Source organism: Peromyscus eremicus, chromosome 10 (genome assembly GCF_949786415.1).
Source record: "Peromyscus eremicus chromosome 10, PerEre_H2_v1, whole genome shotgun sequence".
NCBI classification, from domain to species: domain Eukaryota; kingdom Metazoa; phylum Chordata; class Mammalia; order Rodentia; family Cricetidae; genus Peromyscus; species Peromyscus eremicus.
In genome coordinates this window covers 28,579,475-28,594,025 of record NC_081426.1, presented here as the reverse complement: position 1 = coordinate 28,594,025, position 14,551 = coordinate 28,579,475, and the positions used below count along the sequence as shown (strand labels likewise).

The window sequence follows — 14,551 nt, the reverse complement described above, 5'->3', positions numbered from 1 at the left end:
AAGGCCAGCCTGGGCTACAGAGGGAGTTCCAGGAAAGGCGCAAAGCTACACAGAGAAACCTTGTCTCAAAAAAACCAAACCAAACAAAAATAACAAAATAAAACTAAAACTGTTCTTAAGACAAGTCTCAAGTAGCCCTGGCTAGCCTCAAGCCCAAATAGAGCCCAAGATGACCTTAAATTCCTGATTCATCTGACTCTACCTCTGAAGGACTGGAATTACAGGCACTCTTCAAAGTATTTGGAAAATACTTATAAGGAAAATACTGATAAAAAGAAAAATAATCATATCTGGAAACTATAAAAAAATATAGTCAACTAGCCCGGCGACCATAGCGCACATCTTTAACCCCAGCACTCGGGAGGCAGAGGCAGGCAGATCTCTTGAGTTCGAGGCCAGCCTGGTTTCCAGCACAGCCGGAAGAGAAACCCTGTCTCAAAAAACCAATCCCGCCGCCCCAAAAAAGTAGTAAACATTGTTTTAAAAAAAGGAAGCTTTTGAGCCGGGCGGTGGTGGCGCATGCCTTTAATCCCAGCACTTGGGAGGCAGAGGCAGGCGGATCTCTGTGAGTTCGAGGCCAGCCTGGGCTACCAAGTGAGTTCCAGGAAAGGCACAAAAAGCTACACAGAGAAACCCTGTCTCGAAAAACCAAACAAACAAAACAAAAACAAAAACAAAAAAAAGGGGAAGCTTTCATAAAATTATAATTGGAAGCTCATGTTTATGTAAAACAAAGGCCAGCAAGACATCTTTCCACTCATTTTATATCGAACTCACAGGTAAACCCGAACCCAATTGCGTCTCCACACATTTAAAAACAAAAACAAAACCCTGGGTGTATATGGGGTGGGGTTTCCCTCACCACTGTCAGGAACTAAAGTTAATCTGCGTCCAAGAGCAGGCTGAAAGACCTCGGACTCTCCCGCCTTTATGGACCTCAGTCTCCCTCACCCATTTCGGCAACCTAAACTGAGCACCAGACTGCAGAACTGAAAGCTCAAAGCGCCCACAGGCATAGACAAGTAAAAAACAAAAGGAGAAACGCCCATATCTGGACTCGTCCCTCTCGAGTCAAAAGGTAGACAATGGCGTCCACTGCAAGTGTTTAAGGATTAAGGATCAGGTTGAGTTTCCTATTCCTGTGTACAGATGTACCAAGGAGGGAGGGACCCTAGAGGGTGCAGGGCTGGGACAAATCTCAATCGCACGCTTCACCAACCATAGGTAGGGCAGAACGCGGCTCCTGGAAGCCCAAACCCCATCCAGTTCCGAGGCCCGCAAGCGTCCACAACACTCTCCCAGCTTAGACAGGGCCCGCCACGCGGCTTGAGGGCCCTAGCAAACTCGCAGGCCCCAAGAAGGCGGGGCGGCGGCGACAACACACAATGGCTGCGTCGTCAGCGGTGAACAAAAACCTTGCTCAGGTCCTCTCCAATCGGCCCGCCCAGCCAAAAAAGTGACCTTGGACGCCTTCTTCCCCTCCTTCAACCTTAGTTTCCTGGTTTGCAAAAGAGGTCCGGTCAGCCAGGCCGCGGGTGGGCGAGCGGCGCCCCAGATAGAGACTTCCCTATTTCCGACGCGAATGCGGCGCCGGGCTCCGACATCCGCGCGCTCTCTGGGGCCGAGTAGGCTGAGCGGGCCCGACCCCGAGAGGCGCGGTTCCGGGCTGCCCGAACGAGCCGCGACTGGCGGGCACCAACTCCGCTGCAGGTCGAGAAGCCGCCCGCACTGCCCTGACTTCCCGCCTCCATCCGGCGAAGCCTAGTCTTACTTGGAGCTGGTGTGATCAGGCAGACGCCACAGCCAACGCGCTCGAGCAAGGACGTGCCTCCTCCAGCAGCCGCCGAGGAGACCCGCTCAAGCAGGACTCCACCGCCTCACCGAGACCCACTTCCGCTCGGCCGGCCCCCGGCCCGCCCTTCACAGTCCCCATTGGCCTCCGCCGCCCATAATCCCGTGCTTTACCGGTTTAGGAGTCTCGTTCGCAATGCTATTGGGTAAGAAAACCATCTATTACCACTTTGAAATGCACCCTCTTCCGGCCACGCCCCCACTTGCGTGCCAGAGTTCTACTTCTCGCGAGAGCACCGCCAGTCACGCTCCTCCCGCGAGAACTTGGCGGAGTCGTTGCTGGGCGGCCGCGCCAGCTTGTCTGCTGGCTCTTGAGACCGACCCTTGGCTTCTGATTTGGTTTACAAGCGGCCTTTTGGCTGCGGCTAACATTAAACAGTAATCCTCACCAGTCGTTCCATGCCCATCTCAGTTTCCTCGGTCGTTGGCGAGACCTACGGGAAACTGGCCCAAGGCCCCAATTTTCTGGTGATCCACAGGCAACGCCGCCGGGATCCGCACCCCAAATGCCAAGCTCAGAGTGGGCGTGTCGGCTCCCCGGACTCTTTCCATTGGTCCCGGCGGGAGCCCGGCGGGAGGCGGGGGGCGGTGTTCAGCCTAGACATCCTGGAGGCCTAACTGGAGGAAATTTGAGGACTAGGCGGGAAGAGAACATCCAGCTAGACATTTTGTGTGCCAAAGCTGGGGGAAAGGAGAGGTGTGCGTGCCCAGGAAACTGCAGGCTAGCTGCCCAGTGTGTCAGGAGCAGAGGCGAGGAGGGGTGAGGAAGGCAGAACTCGGCAGAGAACACAAATGTCAAGTACGCACTGGGACTGGACTGTCCTACAGAAGAAAGGCCTGAGAAGAACCGGCCTCGGGAAAGGCCAGGGTCTGGAATTCTTGGGTCTTAGGACATCTCATGTTACAGAGTCCCTTCTACCTGATTCTGAAAACCAGCACCATGATTTTAGGCAAGTCTCAGCACGTTCACAGCTGGTACCAGGGATCCATTTTACCTACTTCTGAGAAAGAATGTGAGGGCTAACAGATAATACAAGTGCAGACTAGGCCCCTCCTGGAGTGCCGCAAAACAGAATGGTACTAGAAAAACAATGCTGTTTTTCTTGAGCACCTGTCCCTGAGCTAGGTTGTAGCACGGGTTTAGCAACTAGAAAACGGATCGATGGATCGATAGATAAATAGCAACTAGAAAACAGATGGGTGGAGACCCTCAGGCTATATGAAGATTGTCTTAAATGTAGTTGAGTTGCTTCTGTAGGGTGTAATCAATCTGGAAGGTTGATTCACATATGAGAATGACAAAGCAGATCGCAGATCAAAACCGAATGTTTGTGCTATTACAATCTGACATTTTATGTAATTACAAGGGAGTTTATGTCTATCAGACATAAATCTGACTCCAGTGTAAAATGTGTGTTTGGATGTTTTGAGCATATTTTTCCAACATAACAGTTATAACAAACTGGAATAAAGTGAATTTACAAGTTTAAGAGAAATATAGGCATTTCTAATTTTGAATACTTAATAAGGCATGGGAGATCAAAACAGGAACAATACACCTTGCAAGTTAATGGGAGACCAAAACAGGAACAATAGACCCTGTAGGTTAAGGGGTGTTTGCATAAGACAGTTAAGAATAAGTTCCTGCCTGGTGGTGGTGGCACACACCTTTAATCCCATTACTCGGGAGGCAGAAGCAGACAGATCTCTGTGAGTTTGAAGCCAGCCTGGTCTACAGAGTGAGTTCCAGGACAGCCAAAGCTATGCAGAGAAACCCTGTCTCAAAAAAAAAAAACAAAGAAAGTTCCTACTTGTCCTATGTTAAGTCCTTGCAAGCTAAGGTTTCTATTTGTTGTTGCTGTTTTCCAATTTAACTTTTTTTTTAATTGATTCTTTGTGGATTTCACATCATGCATCTCGATCCCCTTCATTTCCCACTCCTTCCCATCTTCCCTCTATCTACCCTTGCAACCTCCCCCACCTCCCAGGATAAAACAAATTTAAAAAGGGGGGAAAAGAAAGAAAGAAAAATCTTGTTGTGGAAGCTGAAGTCACACAGTGAGTCTCAGTATACCCTTTAGTCTTTATATCATTACTTGCAAGTGTTCATTGCAATGGGTTATTGGTCTGGTTTTTGCTATATCGTAGTAACTGGGCTGTCACTGGATCTCCTCTTGGATATCTGTTGTCCTGTGTCATGGAGATCCTGCAACTTTGGGTCAGCAGGACCGGCCCCTTCACGTGCTCCCACAGATCATAGATGAGGCAGATGATGAGATGGGCCAACTCATAGCCCTGGTTCTGGGTCTGGATGGTTGCTGGGTTGGTCAGCCCCCTCAGCTCTCCCTCATCCTCAACACCAGGGTTAGAGCTCTTCAGCATCACCCTAGCTAGCCTAGCCTATGTAGTAAGCAGCAAGGGGCTGGGCTTACAAGCTGCAGCAAGAAAGCATCTCTCATGTCCTAGGGAGGGACACCACCAGAGAAAGATACAATGAAGAGGAAGGAATAGGGGTAAGGATATACATCACGTGAATGGGGCTTGTAAGCAGTTTACATCAGATCTAAGAAACAGGAACTTATTCTTTTTTTGTTTTGTTTTGGTTTGGTTTGGTTTTTTGAGACAGGGTTTCTCTGTGTAGCTTTGTGCCTTTCCTGGAACTCACTCTGTAGCCCAGGCTGGCCTCGAACTCACAGAGATCCGCCTGGCTCTGCCTCTCGAGTGTTGGAATTAAAGGTGTGTGCCACCACCGCCCAGCAGGAACTTATTCTTAATTACAAATAGAAACTTTAGCTCACAAGGATTTAACAAAGAACAAACAGGAAATTATTCTTTAACTACAAACAGAAACCTTAACCTGCACAGAACAAACTTTTTTTTTTGGTTTTTTCAAGACAGGGTTTCTCTGTGTAGCCCTGGCTGTCCTGGAACTAACTCTGTAGCCCAGGCTGGCCTCGAACTCACAGAGATCCGTCTGGCTCTGCCTCTGGAGTGCTGGGATTAAAGGTATATGCCACATCATCTGGCTTTATTTATTTTTTAAGTTTTATCATATTTATTTATTGTGTGTGTACATGTGGCAGTCAGAGGACAACTTGTGTGAGCCAGTTCTCTCCTTTCACTGTGTGAAAGGACCCTAAGGATCGAACTCAAGTCACCAGGCTTAGTGGTAAGCACCTCTACCTCCTGGGTCATCTGCCAGCCTCTTGTTTGGTTTTGAGACAGAGTCTCTCTCTCTCTCTCTCTAGTTCAGGCTGACATGAAACTCACTATGTAGCACAGGCTAGATTAAAACTTACCCACCCAAATGTTGAGATTACAGTGTGTGCCACTATACCTGGCTTTTTGTAAATTTAATATGCTGAAGATGTAGTAGTAAAAGTCAACCACAAACAGCAATTTCATGCTCAGAAATTTCCCTCAAGTTTTCTTGGAACACCGTTTGTCAGTGAACTAACTTCCTGCCTCACAAATACTGCTTTAAACATCAACTTGGAGAGAAAAACCGACATATCAGTGCTCCAATAGGTTCACACATGGGAGCCAGGAGAATATGATTTCCTTAGGCCTCACACCAGCTTCAGAGTGACTTATCTGTCCTTGCCCTGTTAGGAAGATTCTTCTGAGCTGGGCGGTGGTGGCACACGCCTTTAATTCCAGCATTTGGGAGGCAGAGCCAGGCGGATCTCTGTGAGTTTGAGGCCAGCCTGGGCTACAGAGTGAGTTCCGGGAAAGGCGCAAAGCTACACAGAGAAACTCTGTCTCGAAAACCTGCCCCCCCAAAAAAAAAATTCTTCTGTATGTAGGCAGGTCATCTCCAGAAGAGTTGTCATCAAGAAAGGTCCAGAAAGAGCACTCATGGCACCTTGTGGGCCATAGCTAGTTCTCTGGCTGGCCCGCCACCTTTGTTAAAAGATCCATATAGGGAATGGAAGGCAGGGGTCTCCAATATGAAGGCCCTGGCTGGAAAGTGCATCATTTAGGTTTTACTTTTGAACAAATTATCCCAAATATCTCAAATCTGCATACCTTAAACAGGCTGTGTTTATTGTTATTCATAAATCTATAAGAGGAGCAAGGTGCTGCTCTGGCTGTCACTACTGCTGCAATCTGTTGGTTGCAGGATGCTCTAGAATAGCCTGTCAGGGACAACTGGCACTCCTCTACATGGAGTCATCTCAGCAGGCTGCTGTGGGATGTTCTGTATGGCAAATGTGTTGCTAATTAGTCAATAAATAAAACACTGATTGGCCATTGGCTAGGCAGTAAGTGTAGGTGGGACAAGGAGGAGAATAAAGCTGGGAAGTGGAAGGCTGAGTCAGAGAGACACTGCCAGCCGCCAAGATGACAAACAGCATGTGAAGATGCCGGTAAGCCACGAGCCATGTGGCAAGGTATAGATGAATGGAAATGGACTAATTTAAGCTTAAGAACAGTTAGCAAGAAGCCTGCCACAGCCATGCCATACAGTTTGTAACCAATATAAGTCTCTGTGTTTACTTGGTCGGGTCTGAGTGGCTGTGGGACTAGCAGGTGAGAGAGATTTGCCCTGATCGTGGATCAGGCAGGAAAACTCTAGCTACAGCAGGCCACCCTGATCATGTTCACATGAGGCCACTTGATGACTGACTCTTCAGCTGGCACACTGCCACTTCTGTAGGTACTGGACAAAGAAAGTTATGAGGCCAGGCATGGTTCAGATGCTGAGGGGATAAACTGAAGGAACTCTGGCCAGCTTGAGCGTGGTGAACATGGCTCTGGCAGGCCTTGCCCTTCTCCCCATTCCCTCTGCCTTGATAAAAACCATTAGATTACATTCCTAAAGCTAGCCACCAAAGTCTATTCCCTTATTTGGCCACTTCCTCCTCCTGAGGCTGACTACTGAGGTCCAGCTATCAAAGTATTCAAGTCCAGCAATCAAAAGCCCCCTTTGGCTCACCTAGTTAACTGAGTTAAAATTAAACCTCTTCCTAATGCAAGGTTTCCCCTTGTACCTTTATAAACTGCCATTTTCCTGTGTGTCACATCTGTCTCCTCTCTATCCAGACAGTCCTTTGTCCTCCCCCTGGGATGAATGCCCCTGTTCCCTTTCCCTTGTTCCCTTCCACTTCTTCCTTATCCTCTGTCTCCTGTCTGTGTCTCTTATCCCTGCCCTCTGTCCCTTGGGGCAAATAAATCTCCTTTGTGCTGAGAACTTGGTCTTGGGGGGTTCTGAGCAGATACTTTCCCTTTCATAAGCTACCTGGTTTGTTTGTGTTTTCTCTTAATGGGAGTGTGTAAGTCAGGAGAGGTCACATGTGCCATGCAGCACATGTAGACGATAATAGGAAAACTCTGGGGAGTTGTTCCTCTCCTTCCACCTTCACACGGTTCCCGAGATTTGATCTGAGGTTGCCAGGGTTGCACAGCCAGCTCCTTAACCGACCGAGCCATCTTGCTGCCTCTCTCCTCCTTTTAGTGCGGGTATTGCTGTGTAGCCAGACTGGCCTGCTACCTACTACATCGCCCATGCTGGTCTCGCGGCTCTTCATTGTTCCCTGCCTCTACCTCCAAAGTGCTGAGATTACACGAGTAAATTACCAGGCCCAGCAAGACCAGAGATAGAAAGCTGTAAGACAATGGGTATTGATATAGAATAACATTTGGCCATAGTTTTACCACATACAGCATCAACTTGCCACATCACTAAGAAATACTCTCAAGCCTGCTCTCTGGCTCAGGCTTATGGAGCAAACACCCAGGTGCTCCTGAGCTGTCTCTGATCAGCTACTCAGTCCAGAAAGACAAGACAAGGAAGAGGGAGCTTGCTCACTGCCAGGCAGCACTATTACCAGTAGCGCCCAGTTTGCTGGGCTGTCCGGAAGCTAGCCTAAAGTCAAAGGTCATCCCTACTGCCTTGCCGCCCTGCTTGCTTCAGGCCATGCACACTTGCTCCCCTGCAGGAGCTAGACCGACAAGAGCAGTTTCAACCTAGAACAGTGACAATGGACATCTCCCTGTTGTCCAGACTGCAACTGTTAAGCATCCTGGAGACAGAGCACCCACGTCCAGCACATCCTAAATCCACTCTGCCTTTGGCTGGCTGGAAATCACGAGCATAGTCCCTCTGTTTTAAATGAGTTTGAATCACACGAAACCTGTCAGAAACGTGATTTTTATTTAAGTAAAATTGAATCTGCCCCCAATTCTAATTCAACAGGGAGATGGGAATTCCTTTCTCCCCCAACCCCCAACCCAGGATTGTAAAGAGCCTTGGAATTCTGTTAGTTCTCAATACTGACGTAGGGCTCCAGTCAATGCTAAGAGACTTTCTTGGTCTGAAAGCACCCTGGGGTACAGCCTCACCACCTGAGGTGCCCATCTTCTCTGCAGGCCTAAGGAGGATGGCCAGGGGGTGGCGTCTCTCTCTTGAACATCTACCCATCTAGCAGTTTCTCCTTGCTTATTCCCTCCCCATGACTTGCCACCATCTTCCTATGAACTAAACATCACAATACAGCTTTATTCTTCAGGCTAACTTTTACCCGCAGGCATTCATTCACACATCTATTATTAGAGTCCAGCTTTCCCCAGTACAGAGCAGCATGAAGGCCAGAAATTGAGAACACCTCTGATCTGCGTGCTACTTGCCCTGTTGAGGGGGTGTCCCCAAGGGCTCCGATTTTGTTGCATTCAAGCTCTTGATGATGCTGGAGAGAGGGCCCTGAAAGGCACCTGCAGGTAGCTCTGAGCCCTGGCTTTCAGACCAGGGTCACTTCTTTGACACAGGTGGCCTCATTAGCAGAACAGGACTGGGCAATAGTTGCTGTGTGCAGCGATCGCTTGCTCAGATGAGCAACATGGGGCATGACAAGGACCAGTCTATAGCAGGTGTTCAAGAATCGGGCCTCATTCGCAATCTCATGCTGCTGTGGGGTTCTCAGGCATATATCTACTGGCTCCGGTTGGAGAGTGGGGCTTCCAGCCATACGAAAAGCCTTGCTGGGCATAGGGAAGAGCTAGGTTTAGCACATAAAAACGTAGGTAGCCAGTTGCAGTCCAGAGCAAGAGTAGCTGTTTAGCGTTTCTCCTGCGCCACTGCACCGTCTTTTCTGGGGCAACCATACAGGAGAAGGCTGGAGCTGGGGAGAGGCTGGGCTTCGTGCCTGGAGTGCAGGAAAAGAGCTGCTCTTGGAGGGGCAGGAGCGGGGGCCCAGGTCAGCGGCCGAGCGCGGTGTTTGCGCATGGCCGCCGGGCTGATCAGGCGGCCTCCAGGTGACGGGTAGGCTCGCAGGCGCGGTCAGCCTCTTGCCTTGCCCGCAGCCTGCGTTCGCGACTCTGGTCCAGCTCCAGCCAGTGCTGCACCTCCGCCTGAGCCTGCAAGCGGGCGGTTGAGGAGGCGTTGGGTCCCACGCCCAGGCGCCCAGACATTAACTTCCTCATGCCCTAACAGTCCCCTACCTCTCAGACCCAAAAGGTTGCCCTCACTGCCCTCCTAGCTCACCCGCAGCTGGGGGCGCACGGTCCGGGGCGGTGACACCTGCAGCTTCGCTGTCTGCCTACGGCGCTCAGCTACCCTCTCCTCCATTCTGCGCCGCAGCTCCAACACACGCTCGTCCTGGGAGGGTGTCCCGGGACTTCCAGCCTGGGCCTTCTTTTTCTCCCACCTGGACCGCGACAGCACTGGCTTAGGAGCTGGCTGGGCGACACCCAGGAGGGTTTTCGTTGGATCCTGCCAGCACCCTTACCTTACTTACCCTTTTAATCTTTTTAAGTTTAAAAAAAAAAATGCGTTCTAACACAGTATTGGTGTGAAAATTCGAAAACTCCTTTTGCCTCACACTGCTTTTGGCATTCTCATGGTCCCCAGGTGACACCATTTCTGCACAGCCCCTTCTTAATATGGGCCCCTTTCTCTGTCCAGTTGCAGGTCTTGCTGCCTGCAGCTTTGATTAGAGTATATACGTCACAGCATGGGGCATGAACACATGCTCCTTACCCAACTGTCCTGGCCCTGTTCCCCTACAAAAATTCTCTCACTAAATTCCTGCAGTAGAGGCTGGCTGCAGGAATGGGGGTCGGGGTCCAAGAACATTGTTACCAGAGTTGAATCTTGAGAGGCACTCCAACATCAACTGGTACATTTGGGGTCTTCGAGGAGGGGGCCAGCAGCTGGGAAGTGATGGGTTTCCTGAGATGTGTGTCACTCTGTAACTGTGGCCAGCTAGTCCTTTCCTCTGAATTGCAGCCAGGGCAGCAGTTGCTCAGATGACCAAGAGTGATGTACTCTCTTCCACTGGCAATGAATTCGGGTCTTTCCTCTGTCCACCCTTCCCCCAGTCACATGAAGGTATTTTCTCTAGAGACCAGTGTGTTCCATTGTAATAGGCCTAGTTACCACCTCCCCTGGGGCAGTTGTGACCACGTGACCAACCTGACTGTCACTGGACACTGACCTGGATAAAGATGTTCTCAAACAAATAAAAGGTGTGTGCATATATGCACACACAACTATGTGTGACCTAGCTACTGGCTTACAAAGAACAACAGCCGACAGTGTTTAAAAAGTCTTAGCAGTCCTGAGACACTTGGAGAAGTGTGGATGCAGACAGACATTTAATTGATGTTGAGAATTTTGGTGACTTTTGCTAGTTGTGTCCTGGTGGTGTGGTTTAGGTAGGGCAGCATTTTTTTTATTAAAGAAAATACACACTACAGTGCTCAGGGGTGAAGTATATGTTGTCTGCAACTATTCCTAAATGGCTTTGAAGACTGATAAACAGCTAGCTAGCTGGGGGAAGCACATATGGCACAAAGGTCCTCGGGATATTGGTGCATTGCATGGTGTGTGTCATGGGCATCACAGCCATTGCCACAGAACTGATAATTCTCCCATGAACTAAAAATGGTCAGAATTACTGTAGAGGATAGCCTGGCAGGAGCTGCTGGTGTGGCAAGGGTACCCACGGAGGAAGGTGCAGAGCAGGCTTGCGCTCCTTCCACACATGGAGGTGACTTCCTCGGAACCATGGTACTCACCTCAAGGCTGCAGTTCTGCCCATGGCTGTGCGGCACAGTGAGATTTGCTCCATTGTGTTCTGTAGCTTTTGACTTTTGACTCGCTTGCCCTGAATGATTTGATCCCGCTTTTCCTCCTGCTCTCGTTTCTGGGTCTCTTTGAGCAGGGCCAGCCTTTCTCGAAGTTCCACAACAGACATCTCGCCTTCCAGACCATATCCTGGGATCTTCCAAAGAACAAGGGAAGACCTTAAGCTTGCAGCTGTAAAGCCAGGTGCCCCTCAACCAAGAAGACCTTTCCTCTGCTTCAGTCTGCCTGTGTAACCCCCATCAGCAGCTCCAGCCTGGAACCCTACAGTGAAGCTGAACTTCTCAGCTAGATGCCCCTCACCCTGGGGCTAGGTGAGACCTAGCAGTCAACTGCAAAACTTTCCCAGTCCTGCCTGCCCCCTTGCTCCTGTGAACCTGGCTCTCCTCTGCTTTCTCATACAGGATACTTCCCTGCTCCCCCTTAGGCCTTGGCTTTCTCTGGCTCTGGATTTTTATACACTTGGGTGCCTCTTACTCCCCTTTCTGTCTTGGGTCTGGAGAGTCCAGGGACCTCACCCTTCAACATGCAGCTCCCCAAATGGCTCTTTTCATGCAGTTTAGCTCTCTCCCCATCAGAGATCCTGCTCTGATGGGTAGCTTTTTCCTCCAAATAAAAACATTCCATATCCTGCAGATATCCTGCAGATAAGAGGGAGGCTCCTGCCGGGCGGTGGTGGCGCACGCCTTTAATCCCAGCACTCGGGAGGCAGAGCCAGGCGGATCTCTGTGAGTTCGAGGCCAGCCTGGGCTACAGAGTGAGTTCCAGGAAAGGCACAAAGCTACACAGAGAAACCAAAAAAAAAAAAAAAGGGAGGCTCCTAGGACTCAGAAGACAAAGGAAACTTACAAGGCTCAGAAAGCTCAGAAAGTTACAGGATTCACAAGGCCTTGGTGGCCATGATTGCATAGCAATGACAGTTGTTGGAAAGAGAAAACTTGCGGACAAGTGCTGAATAGCAATTTCCTCCAAAGGCGGCAACCATCCAGTTTAGGAGGGTGGGTGGGGATTAAGGCTCAGGAGACTCAAGGTCCTCTCCCAGCTTTATAAAATGAGTAGACAACCACTGGAAAAGAGACTCTGACCAGTAGGGTTGTCAGAGGAGATTCTAAGGCCTGTCAAGCTGCCTGCAGATTGTGCAGAGAGCTCTTGGGATCCAGTTTTCATGAGCTGTCGTTTGTGTTGGGGTAGGCTTTTCAGTGACGCAACTGCTTCTGAGGCATCCTGTACCTGTAAGTTAGCCTTGCTCGCACTGCTGTTGGGGCCCCAGTAAAAATCCACTGGTTTACCAAGCTGGACTTTGGTCTGTCCTGGGTTCCCTTCCCATGGTAAGTAGATGTGTGTTGCATCTACTCAGGAAAAGGGTCTCACACAACAGCAGACTGAGCTGCCTGCAAATTGTGCAGGGATCTCCTGAGGTACAGCTTTTCTGAGGAGTCCCTTGCAACTGGGGTGAACTTTTATAGTAAGCTCACCTTTGAGTCATCTATGCCTCCATAAGTAGCCCTCCCCCATGCTCCTATATGTAGCCTCAATAAAATCACTGGCTCACTAGTTTAGATTAGGGTGGAATTGTTTCTTTGGTCTGTGGTTGGTACCGTATCAAGGTTAGTGGAAAGGTCACAGGGGAAACTCACTGTCTTGCTGTAGCACATACCTTGAGCTGAATCCATCCGCAGCTGGTGGTACCCAAGTAATGAGAGGATTGTGGATAGGACAAGACTGACCTTGAGGAGAATTCTGTACATGCTGTACCACACAAGGAGGTACCCTGACGTTGAAGCTTCCAGGGGCCACAGTCTCACCTGGGTCAGGTCCACCAGCTTGCCCTTGCGTGTGGGCTGTGTTTCCAGTGCTCGCAGCTGGGCGGTAAGCTCACAGCGCCGTCTCTGCTCCTCTTTGGCTGCCTCCATGCTACGCTGCAGCAGCTCCCGGCTCTCTTCTATCACCTCCTGAACTTGGGAACCAAGTGGGGTGCTGATGAGGACAGTGAATGGTCTGGCAGGCAATGAGCAGGAGCTGTGTCCCCCGGGAGTGTCTTCTTCAGACCTTGGCCCCTGCTCAGTCCTAGCCCACCCTCCAGGGGCACCATCCCTCACTGACCACAGTAGCTTTGAGAAGGATGTAAGGGAATGGGGCAGGCCCTCAGGGCACCTGACTCCCTTCGGTACCTATCTGCTGCCGGCCCTTCACAAGCTTCATCTGGGCCACCTTGACATTCTTCTGGGCTTCAATGATCTGCCCCACCAGCTCTTTCATGGCCTTCTCCTCTTGGAGGCGCCTCTCAGCACACTGCAGCATTAGCTCAGCTGTCTGCTCAGACAGAGGACCCAAAACACTGAGAACTGAGTTGGGCTGGGTCCCCCTTTAATCCTGTCCCAGCCTATATCAGAAGTTTGTGGGGCACCCAGCCATCCCTGGCCTGGGTCCATCCCAGGGCCATCAGTTCCTGAAAAACCTAGTCCCCCTCAAGTTGGGCCTACTGGGAACGTTCCACCTCGTGTCCTCCTTCCTTCTTCCCAGGGATGTCCTGGGGTTGAGTTTCCAGTATTTTGTTGTAGCAGCTTAGAACCTGATGAAGGGATGCTCACAATGGAGGAAACTGGTGGGGAGGGGCCAGTAAGAAGCACATGTGGTTAAGATATGCAAATGCCTGCTGGGAGGTGGTAGCACATGCCTTTAATCCAGCACATAGGAGGCAGAGGCCAAAAAAAAAAAAAAAAAAAAAAGCAAGTGCCTGGATTTGATTTCCAGAACCAAAAGAAATTGCGGGGGAGGGCGGCAGTTGGGGGCACAGTGTTTTGTTTTGAGACAGAGTCTCATATAGCCTAGTCTGGTCTGGAACTTGCTATGTCACATGGGATGACCTTGAACTCCTGATCTTCCTAGTTCTGCATAGGAGTGCTAAAATTAAAGATGTGTCCCAACACACTCCATTTTTTTATTTTTGGTAGCCCAAGCTTGCCTCAAACTCACTGTGTAGCCCAGGCTGACATCAAACTCACAATCGTCCTGCCCTTTCCTCCTGAGTGCTGGGATTATAGGCATTTGCCCACATGCTAGGCTTCCAAAGTTGTTTTTAATTTTTTTTTTTTTTTTTTTTTTTTGAGACAGGGTTTCTCTGTGTAGCCCTGGCTGTTCTGGAACTTGAGACTAGGCTGGCCTCAAATTCAGAGATCCACCTGCCTCTGCCTCCTGAGTGCTAAGTGACAGGGGTGTAACCAGCGACCATGCCTGTCTCAAGTAAGTAAGCAAGAAAAAAACAAAGAAAGATGCCTGTTCCTGCACTGTGAGCCTCTGCCCTAAGCAGAGTTACAGGGATCCCAGGCCTGGTTTACATCATCTGGGACCAAGAGATAGAGGGCCAGGCCCATGGTAAGTACATAGCTGAGAGCTTCCTGATGGAAATAAGGAAAAGCCAACTCATGGTCAGGCAGCAACCCTTACCACAGAGAATCTGAAAGATGACACAGCTCTGCAGAAAAGGTACCATCTTGGGAACAAGCCATGCAAATAAGAACTCAGAGGTTGCTTTTGCTAAATGCACTGACTTCACATGGGCTGCAGATGTCTGACAGCTAAAGGCAGGACAAAAACATGGCAGCTTTGCCTTCA

At 49.9% G+C, this 14,551-nt stretch overlaps 2 protein-coding genes and 1 long non-coding RNA gene across 6 annotated transcripts in view; 1 reads left to right on the top strand and 2 right to left on the bottom strand.

The window, feature by feature from the left end:
* Rnf4 (ring finger protein 4) overlaps positions 1-2,373 on the bottom strand; it is a 21,038-nt gene extending 18,665 nt beyond the window's left edge. The window contains exon 1 of one of the 4 annotated variants that reach the window (XM_059275713.1): positions 2,241-2,373. The gene's annotated coding sequence lies outside the window, so the exon portion shown is untranslated. The other 3 variants (XM_059275714.1, XM_059275711.1, XM_059275710.1) reach the window with 3 other exon arrangements.
* LOC131921070 (uncharacterized) lies at positions 1,276-14,551 on the top strand. The gene is made up of 3 exons (XR_009381833.1): positions 1,276-1,997; positions 11,016-11,250; positions 14,051-14,551. It is a non-coding gene; the product is annotated as an uncharacterized LOC131921070 (long non-coding RNA).
* Cfap99 (cilia and flagella associated protein 99) overlaps positions 7,990-14,551 on the bottom strand; it is a 44,124-nt gene continuing 37,562 nt past the window's right edge. Inside the window, exons 12-16 of the mRNA XM_059275709.1 lie at positions 13,108-13,249; positions 12,742-12,893; positions 10,870-11,075; positions 9,335-9,497; positions 7,990-9,207 (exon numbers count right to left, since the gene is read on the bottom strand). Of these exons, the coding sequence (XP_059131692.1) occupies positions 9,091-9,207; positions 9,335-9,497; positions 10,870-11,075; positions 12,742-12,893; positions 13,108-13,249 (780 nt within the window). The 3' untranslated portion in view covers positions 7,990-9,090. The remainder of the gene's footprint in view (positions 9,208-9,334; positions 9,498-10,869; positions 11,076-12,741; positions 12,894-13,107; positions 13,250-14,551) is intronic.